The following is a 12,908-nucleotide window of genomic DNA, read 5'->3' on the forward strand; positions in this document are numbered from 1 at the left end:
TTGCTTCTCAGCGCTTCGTTCAACGTTGAATTATATGGTGTCGACACTGCTAATGCGTGTGAACTTGTTTTTATTCCCCCCTTCAGTCCTCTCCGCGAGCGCCACAAGATGACCGCTTGTCTCAGAAAAAAAAAACGGCTTCTGAACTGGTGCTCACCGTGCAGTTTCGGGAGGGAGGAAGAGGCTTTAGTGTGTTCTGTAAAGAGCTGAGAGTGACTCTGATCCGCTTGTTGTTGTTATGATCGTTGCTGTTCGGTAACAGGGCTCAATGATGCATGTGCTCGCATCAATGCGTATACAAATCCATTTCCCCTTTTACTTCCCTCTCTCCCCCCTCTCTTGTGGCGACGGTTGCATGGGCTTCCCTTTTGGCATTGTGACTCCATACGCACATCATCAACGTTACGTGAGGGGCGCGCTGCACAGATGCCGCGCAACTGAAGTGGGCTCGAAACGAGTTTTAGTAATTGTGTGCTCATTACACGCTTTTCTCTTCCCCCTCCCACCCCATCCCCCCCCTTCTCATATTTTTTTTTCCATCGAAGGAGAAAATCACCTCACATGGGCAAAAGAACGCCGGCGAAGAAGAGCGGCGCGAGCGATACCGCGAAGTTTACCCTCGAGGACGATGCCTCAGCCAATACCGCGTCGAATGTGCTCAGCCCGCGCACCAGTTGTCAGCGCAAGTGGGCAAAACGTGCGGATGAGGCGGTAAATGAAATGGAGCACGTGCAGGAGCTCCTCCAGCACCACGCAGCCAAGGTGGACGCGCTGAAGCGGGAGTTGGAGGAGCTCACGTACACCGCCGCCGGGCTCTGGGCTGCCAACCCAGAGGAGCTGCCGCTCCAGTATAGAGACAAGCAGCAACAGGTTTTGTTCCGGTCAAATAGCCCATCTCTTACGTCTAGCCGGTCAAACGTAACCACTCCGACAAAACGGCGCGGTGCCCCAGATACCTCGTTGCTTTTCCCAACCACCAAAAGCGACGCCGCCAGCGGTAGCCTAGGACCGGCCCCCGAAACGGTGGAGCAGGCACTGCTGCAACTTCCCCCGCCGCGGCGGGCAAAGGTTTCGGCGGCACTTCAGTCTCTTTTCTACGCACACCCTTCTGCGCTGTCTAGAGTAGATGCCACGGACGGTACCGGCGCTGATTCGGCCATGCACCCGCGGTTCCAGGAGGAAAACCATTGTGCTCAGCAAACACCAGTACGCTCGTCAAAGTCTGGGAAGACAGCATCAACAGCCGGAGTATCCCCCACACCGGCGCCTCCGCTGCCGGCGGCCACAAGCGATGCCGAATCGTCGGCACTCGCGACTGAGCATCGGAATTGCATCCCGCAAGCGCTCTTTCTCGCAATGACGGATCTGCAGGCGAGGCGAATCGATCTAGAAGCACAGTTGACGAAGGCCGCTGACGCCACCACCCGGCAGTTGCAGCGATTTCAGCTTCTGCAGGAGGAGGTGATGGTCTCGCAGTACGGCCTAGATGCGGCGCGGCGCGATGTACACCAGGAGATCATACAGCCGTTTCGGAAGCACCAAGAGTTCCAACAGAGAGCACTAGCCGAAAGTGCACCTGCGCCAATGTAAGATGCCCTGGAGACAGGGGGGAAAGAAGACTGGTGTGCCCCCACCTCTTCGTGGCCGTGCTTCTGCTCATTTCTCCGCAAAAGTCGTCTCGCCGGGCTGGCGCCCCAGGCGTTGTTCTGAAATGTCCTTTTTGGTTGTTCTTATTTGTCGTTGCTCGTATTCCGCTTCTTATCCAAACGCTCGAACTCCGCCACCACCATCCCTCCCCTTCTAGTCCATGTGTCTGCGCTCACGGTGCCACCTTATGCCGCTTTGCAGATGTGTTGTCTGGAGCACACCACACCTTGAAAGACAGCTGCTAACAGAGCTCACTTCACCCCGTCTGGGGTTCCCTCCCAACTCTTGCTTCTCGCACCAGCACACGCGTTCAACAGATGCAGGCAAAGGGTGAGAGGCAGTGACGAAGACAGATAAAGCAGAGGGGGAGTCTGTACCTCGCATGTATATAAGTTGCTCTCGTTGTGCCCCCATTTCCCTTGCTTGCAAGGAGACTTAGCAACTGACACGGCCTCATTCTCTGTTAACGGCGTCCCTTCTTCCCCCCCCCCCCTCCCCTCCCCCCTTTCCCCTGCCTTGCGGCAAGGAGAACATTCAAGAAAGGAAAGGAACGGGGGGAACGCCTTTCATCTCCAAAGATGCTCGAGTGTAGCTGCATTTGTGTGCAGGAAACAAAGCGGCCCTCATTTGGCTCGTCACGTACATGAGTGGATGTGCCCAACTAGTTTACATTGCGAGAGAGGTGCCCGAAACCCAATACCTACACACGCCCCAACAAATCGGACTCCCGTTATCTTTTCCGTTCTGTCCTGCGTTTGCCCTCTGCCCCCCCTTTGCTGTACTCTCTCTCTCTCTCTGGATCACTCTCTCTCTCTCGCGTACGAGTCGCACCACTTCTTACCTCCTCCTAATCACGTGCGCCGTCTTGCACACAAAGATATACATATATCTATATATGTGCGTGTGTGTGTATGTATATAAAATGTCCGGTCCCGTAAAATCGCCATCACCACCACAAGAGAGACAACACCCATACACACTTAAACTGCACGAATATCAGACACACGAAAATGGGCACTATTCTATCCCGGCAAGAACAGCTGTTTCTCCATCAGCGGTGGCCCGAGTTGCTGGAGGAGGCGATGACGGCCGATATGGCCACGCTCGTGACTAGCGAAATAGATGGACAAGGCGACGGTGGCGGGGACGGCGGTACGCAAAGCAGCACGCGCAACGCAACGCCACAGAAAACGCAGGCGAGTCGAGCCAAGAAAGGGAGCTTCCGCCTGTCCTTTCAGGAGTGGCAAGCCCTCTTGTCCGCTTTGGAGATGAAGGGAGACAAGTCGAACAGCACGCCCTCCGACCTATGCGCTGCCCTCTCCCCAGCGCAGCTGCACGTTCCTGCCGTGACGCTTACGGTGCACTTGTGCGTGTGGTGGAAAGGAGGTATTTCGGCCAGTGTACTGAGTGAGCGTATCGAACACCTAGTGGAGCTAGTGGCAGATGGCCGACACCGAAGAAAGCACGACAGGAAGAGGGGGAACTCCAGCAGCAGCAGCAGCACCGAAACTGGCACAGGTGACCACGGCTTTACCGACGTCGAAGAAGAGCCTCGGGGCATCCCGAGTAGCCGCCGCGCAAGGTTAGCGTGCTACGTGAAACAACGCATTATCGATCGTGCGAAGCGCCGATCAAGCACCGCCGCCGCCCCTGCCGCAACCGATGATAACGAAGAGCTTCTACTGGACACCTTTGCGGATTTGGTGGTTCTGGCTCAGGAGCTACTGAACCAAGAAGGTCTACTGCCTGCTGATCCGACAAGCGTCGTTGGCCTTTGCACCACCCAGGGCATGCGCATCTTTGAACTCTACGACGAGAAGATTCGCGACGCTGAGGCACTTAAGCAGCGTCCTGTCTTGGCGGTAGTAATGGTGCTGGTGCTTGCCGTGTACGCTAGCAGGATTCAAGCCCACCCACAGTTTGCCACCCGTAGCGTCGAACACTTGGAGGCACTTGGGAAAATGATGGCACTGGGTGGAAAATCGGGTTTGGGGGACAGCGCTTCTACTGTTGCTCCTCGTCACTCGACATCATCGACTCTGGAAGCGGTGTGGCCCTTGACTGGTGAGCTTGAAGTAGCTCTCGTGCATCGTCAACACGAGGCTGAGGCTGCACGCTGCTCCTCGAGCGAGGGCGAAGAACTTCGCACCACGCTTCAGCGCATGCGTGAGAATCGAATGTCGTCTCTGCAAGGCAGCCTAGCCATCAAGGCCACAACTCCGAGCGAGCGGTGGGCCGCCGCCGCTTCGCAGTATGTTGGCCAGCGCCCAATCTGGGCAGCCCTGCGCTCCCATTTTCTCTCCGTCGGCGTCTTCGATGCAGATAAGCCGACGGTGCTGGTATTCTTTGGTCCCTCAGGCTACGGCAAGTCAGAAATGGCAAAGCGAGTGGCTAGCGTCCTCCACGGAATTCCAATGCCAGAGCTTGAGACATCTGGCAAGATGGTGTACATTCACATGCCGTCCTTCTGCACAAAGGACAGCATCTATTCGCTTGTCGACCCACCGGCCGCCCACGTCGGTAGCGGCATCCTCCTCTCTGCCTTGCAACAGCACCCGGACGCCGTCGTTGTGCTGGACGAGTTCGAAAAGAGCACGGCGGAGGCAATTCACAATTTGTGGCTTTCCGCCTTTCAGAAGAACGGTGTGCTGCGCTCCCTGAAGGAGGCAAGCCGGTCTGTCTCTACTGTGCGCACCACCTTCATTCTCACCTGCAATATCGCCGCGGAAAGCATCACAGCCCGCGAGTGGTCCTACCTCAACGCATCCCTGGCAGATCAAGAGAGAATGCGGACGCTATTTCAGTCGCAATGCAAAGATGTCTGCCGGGAAACCATGGGTGATCCTTTTGTCAACCGCGTGGATTATTTCTTCCCCTTCGTGCCCTACACACGTGCTGAGCGACGGCAGTTTGTTTGCCTCCTCCTGGAACGACTCTTGACGAGTCAGGCAGAGAAGGGTCGCACCATCTACGCTACACCGGGGTTTGTGGAGGCGATGGTGGAGCGGCTTCACACGTTTCATGCTGCGACGCTGGAGGAGGCCGTCCGGATGCAGGTCGCTCGGATGGCCCACGAAGGTTGGACGTCTGGTGTGCTCACAGTCGAGCGCCATGTTGCCAACAGTACCGTTACGGTGCTGTTGCCAGCAAAGACGTCGGAGCTGGCAAAGCGTGCAGCACCGCCAGCGATGATGACGAGCTGCCCCACCGCTGTTGGCTTGAACGGCGGTGACAGCGATGATTTGGTCGACGTAGTTGGCCGCTCACTTTTAGTAGAGGCCTGGGAGTCGCTACCTGGGGGGCCGCAATCACTGGCGCAGTGGTCAGCGGCGATAGGAAAAACGGTGCCCGCACGTGGGACTTCGGACGAGGAAGAAAAGTTGAGTAAACAGATCGTCACACCAGCGCCTTCGACGGACTGGCGAGGCACCAGCCCATCCACCGAAACGGCGCCAACCACGATATGCTCACCGCCTGCGCCAAAGAGTCCTGCACCACCTGCTTCCAGAGCCCCTGGATGTTTGCATAAGGAGTACGAGTACGCCTATATTCCTGACAAGCGTCGCATATTAGAGCTGGAAAAGGAGCTGGGCACGACGCGGGAACTGCTCAGACAACGTGATTTAGAAATCTCTTCCCTGAAAAACAAGGTATTGCTTCTGCAGAAGGCACTCTCATTTGTACTCCTCTCGTTGCTGAGCTGCCTCTGCCTGATGGCGCTCATAGTGGGACTCAAGCTGACGATGCTTTTCTCCTTGGCCATTGTGTTTTGTCTGGTGTTTGTGCTCGGCGTGCCTCTTTCCGTCTTACTCGACGCCGTGCGCGGACTCTTCCACTTGCTGGGACCATTCAAGACTGGCGGGCTGCTTCTTTTCTTGCTTGTATGGCTGGCACGAGCATCTCGGTCGATGGTGTCGTGCTCGTAGGTAACTCCCAGCCAAGCGGGCGGCGCCATCAAGGTGAAGGAATCTTGATGCTGCGGTGTTTCCTTATGTTTGTCTTGTTTTCCCCGGGACGCGGGTACACACCACCACGTCCGGGAAAAAAAGAAACAAAAAGTCCATGACAGCGACTAAGCGGCGTGGTCACCAGCAGCGCCCTCCCCCTCCCCCCCCCTTTTTTTTCTTCAGGTGGGATTCTCCAGGTTTGCACAAGTGCAGCCAGCGAGCGGTGTACGTGTGTGATACGAGGACGGTGATGAGGATGAAAGCAGCGGAGGCAATCAGGCAGACCAGTGGGAAAAAATCTCCAGTTCTGCGACAAACCAAACTTCGATCACGTCTCTGCCCTGCGCGCTTTGCTTTTCTCTGAGGGTTTGATCTCCTTTTTTTTTCGCGGGTGTAATGCATAGAGGAACCAGAACCCCCCCATTATTTTGTCACATCTACTGAGACAGACTCACCGAACAACCCTAGCGCGGATTCGCGCTCGAAAAGATTATTCGGGGTATCACGCCAAGACGGAGACCACACACACACACACACACGTACGCACTCGGGGTAACCCTGCACGTTCTGGGAACCTACGCATTTCTTTCCCTCCCTTCCTCCCCCCCCCCCCCGTGTGCCAATCTATCCGTGCAAATGGACAGTGGTAGTGACTCTTCCGGGGAAGGGACCACGCAGTTCAAAGTGGCTGTGTTGGGTAATGGCTCTGTAGGTAAAACCTCCCTCATTCGGCACTTCTGCGATAGCGGATTCTCGAAAAGCTACAAGCAAACCATCGGACTGGACTTCTACTCGCGCAAAGTGCAGCTGCCACACGGCCGCTCCCCTGTCACGCTGCAGCTGTGGGACATTGGCGGACAGCAAATCGGAGGCAAGATGCTGGCGAACTATATCCGCGGCAGCCATGCGGTGTGCCTCGTCTACGACATCACAGATATGAATTCCTTCAAGGATCTCAACGACTGGAAAGAGTGCGTGGACAGGGCATTTGCAGAAGCACCAGCTGTGGACCGGCCCAAGATGTTGCTAGTGGGGAACAAGGCTGATCTCCCCAATCGGCAAGTGACAGACGCGAATCAAGCTGCCTTGAGTATAAACTTCGATATGCCGCACTGCACCGTGTCAGCACAATCTGGAGAGCGCGTAAACGCTATGTTCACTCGCATTGCCGCAACATTAGCAGGGTGCGAGATGCGACAGCAGGATTTGGACATGACAAATCGCGTCTCGGCGAAGGTGGTGAGTCAACCAAATGAGCGGCAGGCTGCGCCGCGGGCGCCCGCTATTCGTGCCACCACCATCTCGAAACAAACCGACAACTGTCCGGTAATGTGAGAAGAATTGAGGTCTTGGGAGAAGAGAGGGAGGGGAAGGGGGGAAGGGGGGGGGGGCAAGTACTCCCCCTTGCTCTTTCTTGCCTCCTGTTGCGTTTGCCATTTCACCTTTAGTCATGCTGCCCCGTAAACCACGAAAAAAACACTTTTGAATTGAACGCCCCTCGCCCCCCCCCCACTCGTGTTTTTTCCCTTCGGTCTTTTGTGTGCTTGCCTGTGGGTGCGAGGTGGGGGGGGGGGGAGGGAGGGAGGGAGGGTCATGTGTACGTTTTACTTCTAGAATTGGTGACTCCCTTTTGGGTGCTAGCCGACTGAGCCCTTTGAACAGAGAAAGAAGGGAGGAATACGGCAACGCAAACAGATGTATTTGTTCACGCTGCGGTGCACCACCACCACCCAAACCCTTTCCCCCCATCCCTGCCTAAAAGCGGAGAGAGGGGGGGTTGCTTGTCCGTTCCATGTCGCCGGACGTGGTGTTAGGGATGCATATGGACAAAAAAGGGGGAATGAATAGAGCAAGCTGACGTGCACGCCTTGCCCATATATGCCTTAGTCCAACACCCAAACGAAGAAGAAAGCGAGGCCAAGCGCTGGGGTCTCCCTTTGTTATATACTGCGATGGAGCGCCTTTCCTTTGCAGCCTTTGTGTCCCTCCCGTTACCAGCCAAGAGCCTGTGTGTGTGTGTGTGTGTAGTAGTAGGCGGGAGAGGGGGAGGGGAGTATGATGTACGCGATATGGCACGAAAGCGAAGCACCTGCGTCCCATCCTTTTCCCCTCTTGGTGGTGAGGGGAGAGGGAGGGAGGGAGGGGGGGGGGGGCGCAGCACTTAATTGTCCTTCCCCACACAGAGCCTACGCAACCGCTGAATGAGTACCCTCGCACTTCTTTTCTTCTTCGTAGTTCACGCCGGCTGTAGCGGTAACACTCGCCACACAGCCACTGCGTAAGCAAAGAGGGGGGGGTATCCCGAGAGTGTCATAAGCCTCGCCTAACCTCGAGTGAACCTCGAGTCACATCATCCCATCCTCGCCTGGGGGAGTAGCACAGAAGACCAGATTTTGTTTTTCTGTCTGCGTATACAGACGTACCCCCCCCCTCCTACATATCTGCAAGTGCTCGTGCGATCGACTCGCATAAGACGCCCTAATTGACTTGGTCAAGGAAATCCTTGTACTTACGCTGCTGCGCAGGAATCTTTAGACACACACACACACATATATTTGTTGACTGTGGTAATGAAAACACTGGATGAGTGGCTCAAGGACAGCTCGTCTGACGACGACGCTGAGCAGGCGCAACTCACTGCCAGCGGTGGTGGCGCCCCGCGAAACTCTTCAGACGGCGGCCACTCGACCGCATCGCGTGCACTTAGCAGTGGTGCGTCCATGCCCGGTAGCCTCATCTCAGCGCACACGCCAACCACGCTGCGGCCAGCGAAGCACCAGCCGGGCGGCCTTTATGGAAGGCAGGATGAAACCCGAGAAAAAATGATGCGACTACTTGGCGCAGATGCCGTTGCCAAGGCCACGCTTCCAGCATCATCCAGTGCGTCGATCAGCAGCCCCGTGTGGCCCCTAGCTGCACCGCCAGACCGAAACCACTTCTTATTTGGCGAAACGCCTATCCCCTCCAACACCCACGCGAACCCCACGACCTGCCTGCCGGCTCGGCCGCTGGCGGCGGGCATCCAATCTGACACGGCAGCTAATTCGAGTCAGGTGCCGGTGACAGACACGACCATGCAGAGGTTCAACAGCGACCCAGCCTATGAGGCGGTGGAGGTCATGGTGGTCGACCGGGGAACTCAGACGGTCTCGACGGTAGGAACGCAGACAGACCCGCTGCCGACGCCCTTCGGTACCTACTGCCCTGGACCTGTGGCTCCGTGGCCATGCATGGGCGCTAGCGCATACGCTCGATGGGCACCACCAATTGTACCACTACCGAGCCACAGCGTCACTGTGGACAACCAGCCATTTCGGCAGTACTATGACGACTATGAGCAACGAGAGGCTGCGGAGACTGCCCATCTGCGCAGCGAGCTCGAGATGATTCAAAACTCTATTGATATGCTCATTGCCCGTTACAATCTCCCTCCACCGCCCACGTAGCCCTGACATGCGTGGTCGGTGTGTCGATTCCCTTCTTAGTTGGTGTTGTGTTGCTGTCGTATTGCCCTCGTCCCTTCCTAATATGTGGCCGGCATGACTGCTTCCCCTGGTGTACCTCTACATAGATGAACGCTTCGTTTTCTGTTTATCCGCACAATATGTGTCGCACACAACACAGGTTCATTACTTCCACTTGGCAAACGCACACGTAGAGGCGCACCGCAGCATCCTCTCCACTTCCCCTGGAGGACGACGGGTGTCGTGAAGGATTTGTATGCAAGCCTGAGTTTGGCACCCCCTACTGGCGGGTACGCAAGCGTCTTGCCTTCTCCGGTACTCCTCTTGCCCAATCACTCTCCTCCACACCATAAGCTTGACGCACAAACCTAGCGGGAGTGCTCACGCCATTAGGTGCCGTGGACCCTGTTCACCGCACTCCCCCTCTTCCCCCTCCCCCCCCCCCTCACACCCTCACCCCTTTTATAAGAATACACTAAGCGGAACACCACGTTCATTCACGGATTGTCGTGCCACTGCGTAGATTGGGTATTGGTCTTCTTTTTGTGTGTTGCCCCTCTAGCTGCATCGGTTTTTTTTTGTCTTTCGCCCTCTTCTAGGGAAAGCATGTTCTTCGCAAAGTACTATGACGATCCCTTCGCAGACGACGACAATGACATCTGCTACGCCGAAATCGTCTCCAAGGGTGACGACAGCGACGCTACTGCCGATGCTCGGGCGAACTGTCCGCTCATTCCCCGCGTCGCCGACGTCAGCTCGACATTGGGTTCCACCAACGAAATAACGAAGAGTGCATGCGGAGCCAGCACGGAGATCCCCTTTTCCACAGCGAACGGCTCGCAGCGGGCAAGCAGCCAAGCGGGCGAACCGGAATACGAGGGGTACATTGAGAAACTCCGCGCAGAGCTCAAGGCAGCCAACGCCGACAACAACCGCCTAACGATCGTGCAGACCAAACTGGAGTCACGCGTGCGCAGCTTATCTTTCGAAAAAGAGAACGCCGAGTGGCAGCTGCAACAAGAGAAGGAACGTAGCCGTGCCTTAGCAGAGAAGGTTTCGGCGTTAGAAGAGGAGTTGGTGATGATGACAACACGCGTGTCCTCCGCAGCGCACCAGCGCGATGCCATACCCGTCGAGTCGAGCAGCCTTCCCGCCTCCTCTTCTCCTGAAGGGCTGCACGCAGCCGCACGAACACAGCGATGCGACCCCAACGCCTCCCTGGAGCAGCCACGCCATGCCCAAACAGCCTACACCGCGGGACGCCGCGGTTTGTATGAACGGCGAGGTGAGACAACCATTACAACAGCGTTACCCCAGAGCGCCCACGCAAGCTACGAGCCACACGACACGGCGCCACCTATCTCTACCGAGAAGACGCTGCGCAGTCAGCGGAGGGCTGCTGCAGCGAACGAAACCATTGCAGCCCAGGAGCAAGCTGTGAGAGAGAAGGCGGCGGCGGTCCAGGTTTTGGAAGCCCAGCTCCTCGAGCACAGTCAGCAACGTGACGAGCTGACAAGTAATCTAGAGCGTCTCGAGCGCATGCGCACCCGCACTGTAGCAGACAGGAAAAAGAAGGCGGCGGTCGAACGTAGCCTCGAAGAAGAGGAAAAGCTTATCGGCCAAATCCGGCTCGAGCTGCGCGCGTATTCCGCGCTACGGCGCTAGCAACCGGAAGAGCGCGGCCTTGCAATTCAAGCAACACCAGCACCCAAAACACCCACGGCCGCCTAACAACACCCGGTTTTATTTCGAGTAGACAGTTGACTTTTCCATGGCGGATGTTTCTTTTACCATGCTGTTCCCGTTTTCACTGCGTACTTACCCCCCGATGTGTGCCGAACTGAAAATTTTAAAAGTCCGAAAAAACACCAAAGCCGATCGCACACGCGCGCCGCCGCGCCCGATCCGGGCCGCCCACGCCCCCCACCCACCCATGCGCCTCAGCCCACCCCCAACCACCTCTGCGCCCCGGCCCACCCCCGCCCCGGCCCAAACGCCCCCACCCCTCCGCCGGCCCGCGAGGGACCCCCGGCACCCCTACACGCCGGCCAAGAGGGGGGCGGGGCAACCCCACGCGAGTGGCAAAAACCCCAACGCCCCTCCGGCCCGCAACCACGACCCTGCACCAAGCATCTGCCTTGGAAGGCGCATGAAAATTTCACGATTGTGGACCATGTGCTCTGGCCACGTTTCACTAATGAGAGTCACACAAACAATCATTCACCCCATCTCCCACTTCTGTTCTTCTCGCTTTTTCTGGTCCTATCCCTTGTGAAACAAACAAACATCTCATCCCGTAAATCCGTGCCAGAACCTGCACAGCCTACAACTACAAGCCCATCTTTTACACAACAGGCGTGGCGGGTATCGGACAATCATGAGCTTTTCTAGAGGCGCTCCCCCGAAAAAAAAGCACAAAGCGAAGCTGTGCAACAGTGTCGAAAAAAACACTGAAGAGCAAGCAGACCCGAAACGCAGCGCCTCAACGAGGCTGCACGTTTCCTTTGCACAGGAGACGCAAACAACTAGTATCCCCGGTGACCAAGAAAATCCGTCTGATGTGTGGAACGTGTACTCTCACGTAAAGTACACAACCAAAAAAGAGCAGCGCTTTCTTCAGCGTTGTCGACAATCGCGCATCCAGGAAACGATAAACCGCTTCTCCAACCTGTTTCAACTCGCAGGCAATTACCCTCAAAGGAAAGAGACCGCACAGAGTGGCCGCTCAGGCGGACGCATAGATGGTCCCCTCCTGGCCACACTAAAAGCAAACGGTTACAGTGAAAGCATCGCCGCGTGCGTCATGTACGTCCTCTCGGTGTGGCCCTCTTTTCCCGTTAGACAACGGCCCCCAATCTCTCCTAAAGTCCAGAGATCGCTCGAGGCCTTGCAAACTGGCACTCACCTGTATGTCTTTAACGAAAAGCCTAATTCACCACTTCTCTGTGGCACAGCTTTGCGCCTCTTGCACAGCATCGACGGCGACGAAGCCAGCGTTACTATTTTTAGCAGTAAGGAATGCACAACTATCGAAGGCTACATACCACTCTCCTTTGTAGTGTCCCTTTCTTTTGGGTTGGAGCCAATCGAACGGGAGCGGCATCTGAAGAAGAATGGGAAGATAACCTGTAATGACGGGAACAACAAGAGGGAGGAAACAAGCAAGCGAGCTTTCACACTCCACTGCGTTGCGCCCGAAAGGTTTTATGTCACCTTCATCGCGGAGACTCAAGAAGACTTCGATAAGTGGACTATTGTCATCGATTACTTTGTTCTTCTCAATTCTTGCCGCCGAACATATATGCAGTCACGCTAGTCTACAAACGAAAGGTTCGGCTCAATTTTTGTGCATTCTTCTATCTGGCACACTCTGCACTCTTCCCCTGATGGTTGTGGGGGTGTGTCATTGGTACTGCTTTGTAGATTCTGAGGGAGGTAAAAGAGAGCACCCTGGCACAGTCTCTTCTTCCCGGGGAAAAAGAAATCCATGTAGAACAAGAGGTCTGTTCTACCGCCTTGTCTTCTTTATCCGACAATTGTATATGTACACCTCCACTGTTGGTCCTCCTTACGTCTGGACCACTCATTCTCCCCCTTCCAGTACTTCCTGAAACAAGTGATTGCTGCTGTTTTGAGTTTCCACTCCGATGTTGCCACTTAAGAAACAGAAAGAAAATCTGTATGAGGCTAGCGTTGTAGTACACATTTTCTGTTCTTCTACCTCAAAGGCAAATAGATATTCACGTTGTTGTTTTCCTGGGAAGGGAGAAGAGGGTGACAACAAGAATTCTCTGCGATAGTTCTAGGATCGCCGGCACAGCTCGGTCCTGCCTTAACCTGATCGCATCCG

The 12,908-nt window shown here is 55.9% G+C and overlaps 6 protein-coding genes across 6 annotated transcripts; all 6 read left to right on the top strand.

Annotated features, from left to right (window-relative positions):
- Nucleotides 1-561: 561 nt before the first annotated feature.
- On the top strand, nt 562-1,590 carry JKF63_02955 (uncharacterized protein; the record flags this gene model as incomplete). Its single annotated transcript, XM_067898978.1, has 1 exon — nt 562-1,590. The coding sequence occupies one exon, from the start codon at nt 562-564 to the stop codon at nt 1,588-1,590; it is 1,029 nt and encodes a 342-aa protein (XP_067755422.1).
- Nucleotides 1,591-2,657: 1,067 nt separating this feature from the next.
- On the top strand, nt 2,658-5,573 carry JKF63_02956 (uncharacterized protein; the record flags this gene model as incomplete). Its single annotated transcript, XM_067898979.1, has 1 exon — nt 2,658-5,573. One exon carries the CDS (start codon nt 2,658-2,660, stop codon nt 5,571-5,573), a length of 2,916 nt encoding a protein of 971 aa, XP_067755423.1.
- Nucleotides 5,574-6,230: 657 nt separating this feature from the next.
- Nucleotides 6,231-6,929, top strand: JKF63_02957 (uncharacterized protein; the record flags this gene model as incomplete). The annotated part of the gene is made up of 1 exon (XM_067898980.1): nt 6,231-6,929. One exon carries the CDS (start codon nt 6,231-6,233, stop codon nt 6,927-6,929), a length of 699 nt encoding a protein of 232 aa, XP_067755424.1.
- A 1,235-nt stretch (nt 6,930-8,164) lies between these two features.
- On the top strand, nt 8,165-9,040 carry JKF63_02958 (uncharacterized protein; the record flags this gene model as incomplete). Its single annotated transcript, XM_067898981.1, has 1 exon — nt 8,165-9,040. One exon carries the CDS (start codon nt 8,165-8,167, stop codon nt 9,038-9,040), a length of 876 nt encoding a protein of 291 aa, XP_067755425.1.
- Nucleotides 9,041-9,664: 624 nt separating this feature from the next.
- Nucleotides 9,665-10,723, top strand: JKF63_02959 (uncharacterized protein; the record flags this gene model as incomplete). The annotated part of the gene is made up of 1 exon (XM_067898982.1): nt 9,665-10,723. One exon carries the CDS (start codon nt 9,665-9,667, stop codon nt 10,721-10,723), a length of 1,059 nt encoding a protein of 352 aa, XP_067755426.1.
- Nucleotides 10,724-11,435: 712 nt separating this feature from the next.
- Nucleotides 11,436-12,374, top strand: JKF63_02960 (uncharacterized protein; the record flags this gene model as incomplete). Its single annotated transcript, XM_067898983.1, has 1 exon — nt 11,436-12,374. One exon carries the CDS (start codon nt 11,436-11,438, stop codon nt 12,372-12,374), a length of 939 nt encoding a protein of 312 aa, XP_067755427.1.
- Between the last annotated feature and the right edge of the window lie 534 nt (nt 12,375-12,908).

The sequence above is a fragment of the Porcisia hertigi genome, chromosome 30, assembly GCF_017918235.1.
Source record: "Porcisia hertigi strain C119 chromosome 30, whole genome shotgun sequence".
NCBI classification, from domain to species: Eukaryota; Euglenozoa; class Kinetoplastea; order Trypanosomatida; family Trypanosomatidae; genus Porcisia; species Porcisia hertigi.